Here is an 8,304-nt window from a genome sequence, read left to right on the forward strand (position 1 = left end):
GTCACTTTTCGCCTCGGTTTCTTGCCGAGCGCTGTCTGCCGTTGTGTCCCCCGCAGGGCCTGACGATGGCCGAGGATCTGAGAGCGGCGGGGGCCAGCCAGACGAAGAGAGGGGACGGCGGCGGCGAGGTGGCTGAAAGGCCTGAGGAAAACGGGCATCCAAATAAAAGGCTGAAGAGAGATGCGGATGAGGAGGACGCGGAGGAGCGGAATAAAAAGTCGCCCAAAAGGAAGATCGTGTTGTTGATGGCATATTCGGGGAAAGGCTACCATGGGATGCAAGTATGTCGTTTGGCAAAACAATGTGGCTTGTTTTTTTTTTTTGAAGTCCGTTAGGTTTATAGCTGTAGTCGTCGTGACTGAGTGGGGAAGCAGCTGCAGCTTGAGAAGCAGGGGCAGGAGCAGTGCATTGCCTGGATTCACATGGCTTGGTAGTAACTTGAATAGAAAAAGGCAGTGGTACGTCTCTGACATTTGGTGATTCTAGTGAGTCTGCCTTCAGTATAGAGCATCAGCAGAAGATCTTTCAAAAACTGCTGCAGACAAGGCTCTTGAGGAGCCTGAAAGCACGGGCACTGCAGTTCTGTCAAAACCTGAAGCGCTGTCTAGCCATCCCCTTCTGACCAGTGCTTCAGCTGCGAAGCTTCACATTTCAAAGCCGTTGGGCTAAGGGTTAGACCTCAAGTTGTCTTACTGCGAGCTGCGCATTTGAATGAAACAAATTTGCATCACTGTTGCTGCCTCTTGTACTTTTAAAAAGATCATCTGTACTTGAAGACACTTTAAATTCTCCTTTTTCTGATGCACTCTAATGGGGTGGCTGGCAGCAGTTTAGAAACAGGAAAACTGTTGCAAGACTTCTGTGTTTGCGTGTGGAAGAAAAGGGATGTTGCTTTGTTACGGCACCAGCATTCGAGCAGCGCCCCAGCACCAGACCTGCCTGTGCAGGGAGGCTCTTGAGGCACACAGTCTTGGCAGCGAGAGGATGATTTTGCTCCATCTGCTGCTCCTCTCAGCATCCTGCAGGCTCCATACACACGCTTGAGGTGTGCTTTAAAAGCTCCACAGGATAATGGATAAGATTGCACGCAGTCAGGGAAGGGAGTCTTTCGTGCTTATGCAACAAAGTAGGTTTGTTCAACAGCAGTAAACTTACGCTTGTGGGCACATCCGTGTAAGTGCCTGTCAGCTTTACTGCTCTCGTAATCAAATGGTATGTGCCGAGGGTGCGTGCTTTGAAGCCTTACACACGAGTGGAGTTGTGCATTTCTGTTCCAGTTCATCTGTGAGTTGAGTGCAGAAGTCACTGGAGAAAACCACAGCCTGCGTTACACAATGGCTTGGGCGAACTGAGCGGAAGAACCCAATCTCATTTCCAGAAGCAGGATTTGCAGAGGCTAGGTTTGGAGCAGCAGCTGTTGACTTGCAGGCACTGCAACAGTATTTCAGCACTTTGGTGCTGTTTCACGTGGTTGAAGGAATCGTCAAAAAACTCCATTGCAGAAGTATTGCACAGTGAAATGAGAAATGATCCTTTACTTGCAGTAACAGTAAAAGGTGAATCAGAATGTAGCTGTTTTATTAACACTCTCTAGTAAAGCATAGTTTTGTTAGAGAATGGCAGTGCTTTTAGGGCTGTGAAGGGAAGACTTTTAAAGAATTTCACAACGATGTTTGATTAACAAAATTTTTCAGTTATCATCTTCAGTTATCCAATTATTACTATTTGTTCTATTTCTTATTTTTACTGTATGTCCCTTCTAGAGAAACGTGGGATCTTCACAGTTCAAGACAATTGAAGATGACTTAGTATCTGCCCTTGTTCAGTCAGGCTGCATCCCAGAAAACCACGGGGAAGATATGAAGAAAATGTCTTTTCAGCGGTGTGCTCGAACGGATAAGGTACGTTGGTTAGGGCCTGTGCTCTCGTAAACTCAGGTGCACCCCTGCCAGCGCTACTGGGGTTGGCTGGTAAAGCGTTGTCTAGAGTGAGGTCCAACAGCAAATACTATTCGCAGTGAATGGTGCTTGAAACGTCTCCTTCCATCCGCTGCTAAACTTACGTACCAGCAAATACTTAGAAAGTGCAGGATATTGATTAGATGGTGTTTGTAAAGCTGGTGCTTCCTACCTAAACTTTGTCTGTGTTTCTGTCACATGCGTCTGCTTCAGCCTCCCAGCCTGCTGCTGCTGCTCCTCATTGTTGCTGCTGCCTGGTCGATGCGGTGCTTGAGACTTTGGCTGCTTCTCAGTTGTTTTTAAGCCCGCCGCAGCGCGGTCCTAAGTCTGAACTGGAGTTCGTGGCTGATCTTACATATTAAGTCATTTCAGTTGGTGCTTTACTTAATAGCAGTCAAACACAGTGAGATGTCGTGGAAGGGAGTGCAGTGTTCTGCTGTGTAAGATTCCTAAGGTGCTGTATGGCGATACAGCACCAGCAGGTCTTCCAGGAGTACTCGACTTGGATTTCTGCCTGTGGCCTTGCCTTTGTCTCGCTTCAGCCTGGAATGACCAGTGAGAAAAAGGAATAAACTTGTTCTTCGGCTGTTTCAATTCTGCAAGTGCTATCCCAGAGCTTCCAAGGTACATAACTATGTGTTTGTGTGTGTGTTATGTTTTTTATAGGGTGTGTCTGCAGCTGGACAGATTGTGTCGCTAAAGGTCAGGCTAATAGATGACATCTTAGAAAAGATCAATAACCATCTTCCTTCTCACATCAGAATTCTGGGTAAGGATACTGGAATGGGCAGAGAAAATGTTTTCAAAGAGGAGCTTTCTCCTGCAGAAGGTCTCTCCCTTACCATTATAATTTTACTTATAAGTGGTTTAGTTTTAACATGAACCCGTATGTTTCTGTTAGTTTGAAATCAGGGTCCTATAAAATAAACCTTTCTATCTTTTGATTGTATTTCATTTAAAAAAAATATTCTTGTTGGTAGGCGCAAGATCACAATCCGGTTGTAACCTACTGATTCAAAAACCTAATGTCCCTTTTAAAATAAGGTCTGAAGAGAGTCACTGGGGGATTCAACTCCAAGAACAAATGCGATGCCAGAACCTACTCTTACATGCTGCCAACATTTGCCTTTGCCCATAAAGACCATGATGCGCAAGAAGAGGTTTATCGACTGGACAGAGAGACCCTTGAAAAAGTCAATAAACTGCTTGCGTGCTATAAAGGAACGCACAACTTCCACAACTTCACATCTCAGAAGGGACCCAGGGACCCCAGTGCCAAGCGGTACATAATGGAGATGTACTGTGGAGAGCCGTTCGTGAGGGAAGACATGGAATTTGCAGTGATCAAAGTGAAAGGTCAGAGTTTCATGATGCACCAAATAAGGAAGATGATTGGGCTGGTGATAGCTGTTGTGAAAGGTTATGCTGCCGAGTCTATCATAGAGCTCAGCTGGGGAGAGGAGAAGGTAGATGTCCCCAAAGCTCCAGGACTTGGGCTGGTCTTGGAAAGAGTACACTTTGAAAAATACAACAGACGTTTTGGAAATGACGGGCTGCATGAGCCACTGGAGTGGACAGAGGAGGAGGAGAAGATTGCTGTTTTCAAAGAGCAGTACATCTATCCTACCATTATCAACACAGAAAGGGAAGAGAAATCCATGGTGAACTGGCTAAACACCCTCTCCATTCATGACTTCAACTCTTCGGTTGTTGGGATGCAAGCTAACAACAAAAATTCGAAGGTAATGATCGAAGCCATGATTTTATCGAATGGAAGCTGTCCAGCTGAAGTAGCTCCTCCCTTAGTAACAGTTTTGTTTTCCATGAATGTGCCATGGAAGATGACAGTCACCTGGAGTATGAAATGTTTATTATCTTTTCCGTCTTTGTGCACTTGATGACAGTGGAATGAACTATACCAAGTGTTATTTTTGCAGGGTTTTGCATGGGGGTGTTGAGGGAGGGAGGAAGGAATGCTTTAAAGCACAGGCCAATTTGCAGAATCGTAAACCGGCAACAGAAATTGTGGCCACGTTACCAGCCCTTGCTGTTGTGAAGCTGTTTGAGAGACTAGTTTTCAGGTTGACAGTTTCCCTTTAAATGCCTGCTGGCTCTTTGTATTCGCTGACTTGGGGCTAATTCTCATTTTGTGTAATGCCCTGTTCACTAGATAAGGTTTGGAATCGGGGAAATTTAGGACCAGCTTTTTTTAAGTAAATCTGCCATGGGCTCAAAATGGGTCATCAGAACAACTCCTACTGAGTAAAATGGGATATTGCAAAATCTGATTTCTGACAACAGGAACTGCTGTCAGCTGTGAGTTGCAATAAAACAAAGGTGTAGAATACATGTTTAACCAAAAGAAAATTTCAGTTTTAAGTTAAAGAATTTTTTTTTTTTTCTGGTTGAGATGTAGAATAGCTTCAAAAGAAAAGAGTGGAAAGATGTTTGGGACGTGCTAGAAGTAGGTTGGAAACCACATGAGGAATCTTGAGTCAAACTCGCAAAATATTTCTTTAAATTGACAGCCACTGGGGTGACTTAAAATACGACAGTGCTTGATTCGACAAGTCCCTAATCAAGCCAATCTAACTTTGAAGCAAGCCCTGCTTGGGTGGGGGGCTGGACTCGATGGCCTAAAGATACCTTCCACTTCTGTACGGAATTCAAATTTTCTTGGTCAGAGGGCTGGCAAATCCTTGAAGGACAAATGATGGGCAGGGCTAACACTTCTGAGTAGTGCAACTCAGAAGAAAATAACGACGTTTTTTCACTCAATGGAGTCTTTAAAATTAGCTGTATTTTGTGTAGATACTGATCCTGCTCTGAAAAATGTTAGGTTTAATCCTGTCTCTGCCATTTTTTGTTTGAGTATGAGAAAGAGTTTCAACATATAAAATAAAACTTGTTGAAAACAAAGCCTCGTTGAACAGTACAAGCAAGATACCAGCAATTTCTCAGGGTTATTTTTGTACTTGTGGTAATTGTTTTTCTGAAGTGTAGTGCTGTACGAGGACATTTGTGACAGGAGGTTATGACAAACGCCACATTAGTTTGGTTAAATGGGACCCAAAGAGACCGCGTGGTGCAGAGAGCCCTTACCTGGCTCAGGGGTCTTGATGATAATGTTGGCAGGACTTACTGCTGACAGGTTCAAAAATCACTGATGTATTGCTAGCGGGAGGCAGGTCTGCTTGCTTTAGATAAACTTGACCGAATACAGTTTTGGCATCATAGTTAGCACAAGTTGTCTGGAGAAGGATAAATAAGGGATGATATGACAGACTCCTTTGAGATTCTGCAGGCTGTTTGCACTTCAGTGAGCTTGTGCTTGCTGTTACGAAGGCAACTGTCCAAGTCTCTCAGAATTTGTTTTGCAGTAAAATATTAAATTGTCAATGTTAAATTCATGGGATTTGGAGGTTTATATGTTTTCAGCAAGTGGTGGTGAGGAAAAAAAGGAGTAACTACAGGCATATTGTCATGTTAGCCTGCCTTTCTTTCTAAAATCCTTTGATGCCAATCATATCAGTCAAAATACTTGCTTCAAAAAATTACGTAAACCCCCCAAATTTATCGCACTGTATTGACTTACTCCTGAAGGAGCGTCTCCCAGTTAAGAACTCAGACTTCAGTTTCCTTGTAAGTTGCTAATGTTTGTGGTATTTCCCTAATACTAGTTTGTACAACTGACTTCGTTTTTAAACAAGTATTAGCCCTTGCATTATGAGCCCTTGCATCTCTCTAATACAGTTTGGACGTAAGTTCTCTGCAGTAGACAAACAAAATTCTCAAATCTGGCTTTAGACAACGTAACAAACAGCTTTTGAGGGACTTGCATGAAAAAAGCACTTGTTAACTTGTCTCACCTGCATTTATTTTAAACATCAGCATTTCATGCTATTATCCCACTTTTAAGTTTCCCACGTACTGCAGGTTGTAATCATGCTGTTGTAAATATAAATGAGAAGAAATGTCTTCTGCTGGTGAGTGTAATCCAATGTACCATTTTTTTGCTACAAGAAGCATCATTTACCATCACAGAATTTTGTTACAATAGATGGGTCTAAGACATGATGTTGGGATCTAGCCCCATTTCCTTACGCTTTTGGGGAAGTTTACAGTCAACGTCTTTGATTTAGGTCAGTCTCTAGTTGTAAATGAAATACTGACAAACCACTTTCCATTTTGCTTTACAGAACAGCAGCGATCTGGAAGGCAGTGATGGTTGTGCTGATGATTCCGACTGAGCCAGGAAGAGGCTGGACGTGGGACCCTTACCGCTTGCAGTTCCCGTTCTCTGCAAAAAGGTGGCCTTTCTAAATCCAAGAATCCAGTAAAGCAGGGGTTTGTGTGCTTGCAGAACAAGAACCGGTTGCCCAGGAGAAACCGGGTGGGGAAGACAGCGCAGTAGAAAAAGTAGAAGCAGCTTTTTATACCACTGACTGATTCACCTGACTGATATACTTGAAAATAGAGTAACGAGAAAGAAGCTTTCTAAAAGAATCTTGTAATGCGGGATATCTGAATTGCTATTTGAATAATGTTTTTATTGTATGTTTACCTGGAAAATAGTATTTTAAATATGTATAATCTCTACATAAAGATGGGGCAAGTCATTTTAATATACTCTTTTTTTGATTATTATTATTATGAAGTTATGACTCCATGAACTTATGATTTTTTTTTTTTTCCCCACCTTTACTTAACCTGATCTCTAAACACCATTAAGCTTTTATTTTCCATGTCATCTGTGACTTTCCTGTGGAGTAACATACATGGGTTAGGAACTCATTATCAAGCTGACTGCTGTGAATTCTTTTGGTATTGAAACAAATTTTCTTCGTTTTCTGAAGCTTTGCAAGTCTAAAAGAAATGATTCCTTACTCAGTGAGAGGTCTTAAATTTTAGAACGTGGACTGAACCATATGCTTCAAGACGAGACCTCTTCTTTGGGAGATGTCATCCTCCCAGTATTGCCCACGTGCTTGGGCAGACTCAAGAATATAGATCCGCAGCTACCTGTGTAATTGGGCCTCTGCTACCTGAGGTGTCCTTTCACAGACCTGCAGCTGAGACGTGAGGAGAAGATGTAAATTAATTGTTAGGACTGCAATTCGAAGTGTGCAGCCGTAAACGTTCTTGCGTTGCCTGTGGTGGATCACTAAACGTGTTGCTGCTGGTTTAGTATTTCTGGTTTTAGTGGAAACTGTCTAACCGTCTGCTAGATTCGGGGTTGAATCAATTTAGCATGCGCGAAAGGAATGGTGCTGACGTCCTCTGGGCTTTGATCAAGTCTGCCTTCGCTTTGTGTGTGCAAACTCCTAATTCCCATCGAGCTGCTCGGAACGGAGGAATGTGTGCAATGATACAGGCAGCACATGTTCGAGGACTGTCTTCCTTTGGGAATCGCTTTTAATTTTCTGTGTTTTGGGGCTCTGCAGAACTCTGGAGTTCTTGCTCTCCTTTCCCCAACTGTAGTTTGACTTCTGGTTCTTGCTTCCAGCTCTCTGTGGAGGTGGTGAAAGAAAGAACGAGGCAAGGCAGCAGCCTTCCTGCCCTCTCTGCCTGTAGAACGCTTTTGGAAGGGGTGGAACGAGACTCTCCACGCATTCGGATATTAGTACAAGTGCTTGATACGCTTCCCTAGCTGGGTCTGTATGGAGACTTGCTTTGTAATACGGTAGTTGCTGAATATGAGGAGTCAACTCTTTGCTCCTCCATTCAGTGGCTTCTGGCCAAAGTCTCCAATTTTATGGCTCCCTCTGGAAATAGTTCTTTTTTGCCAGAGCGCAGCTGTCCTTTAAAAAGGGATTTGCTTGTTTATCTGGGTTTTAATTAGTGCTTTTTATTTTACTGCGAAGGCCTTGCTCTATTTTATCAGAGCGAGTGTGTGAAAGTGTTCTGGAGAGGGACTCTGCCTAGATTTTCCTTTATATCCCTTGCCGGTTCGTGCTATTGACCTAATCTGCATTAGTCTTCTATCCAAAGCGCTCTCTTTCTACCCCTTTCGATCTGAAGAAAAAATACCTTTATTTGCTTATAATAAAGGCCCCAAAACTGACATGTATCTCAGTTGAAATCAACGAGAATTCCTATTTATAGCCTTTGGAGGAAACAAAACAATAATAAAAGAGGATATTTCTTACCTCTCGGTAGGCGTGCCGTTTTATTTCACGGGGATTATTGATTTGGTACTTCAGCTCCCGTTTCAGTGCACGGGTCGAATAAAAAAAAAAAAAACACGGAGGTGGTTTAAATTCTGAAAGGGACTCTGAAAGGGCGCCTCGGGGGGCAGAAAACACAGGCCGCGCTCGACGGGAGGGCCGCGGCCGTGGGCAGGGGC

The 8,304-nt window shown here is 43.4% G+C and overlaps 1 protein-coding gene across 1 annotated transcript in view; it reads left to right on the plus strand.

Moving 5' to 3' along the window:
• PUS1 (pseudouridylate synthase 1) overlaps positions 1-6,637 on the plus strand; it is a 14,244-nt gene extending 7,607 nt beyond the window's left edge. The window contains exons 6-10 of the mRNA XM_009318673.1: positions 57-281; positions 1,764-1,901; positions 2,625-2,727; positions 3,003-3,700; positions 6,158-6,637. Of these exons, the coding sequence (XP_009316948.1) occupies positions 57-281; positions 1,764-1,901; positions 2,625-2,727; positions 3,003-3,700; positions 6,158-6,208 (1,215 nt within the window). The 3' untranslated portion in view covers positions 6,209-6,637. The remainder of the gene's footprint in view (positions 1-56; positions 282-1,763; positions 1,902-2,624; positions 2,728-3,002; positions 3,701-6,157) is intronic.
• The last annotated feature ends 1,667 nt before the right edge of the window (positions 6,638-8,304 follow it).

Source organism: Pygoscelis adeliae, unplaced genomic scaffold (genome assembly GCF_000699105.1).
Source record: "Pygoscelis adeliae isolate BGI_AS28 unplaced genomic scaffold, ASM69910v1 Scaffold410, whole genome shotgun sequence".
Taxonomy (NCBI): Eukaryota; Metazoa; Chordata; class Aves; order Sphenisciformes; family Spheniscidae; genus Pygoscelis; species Pygoscelis adeliae.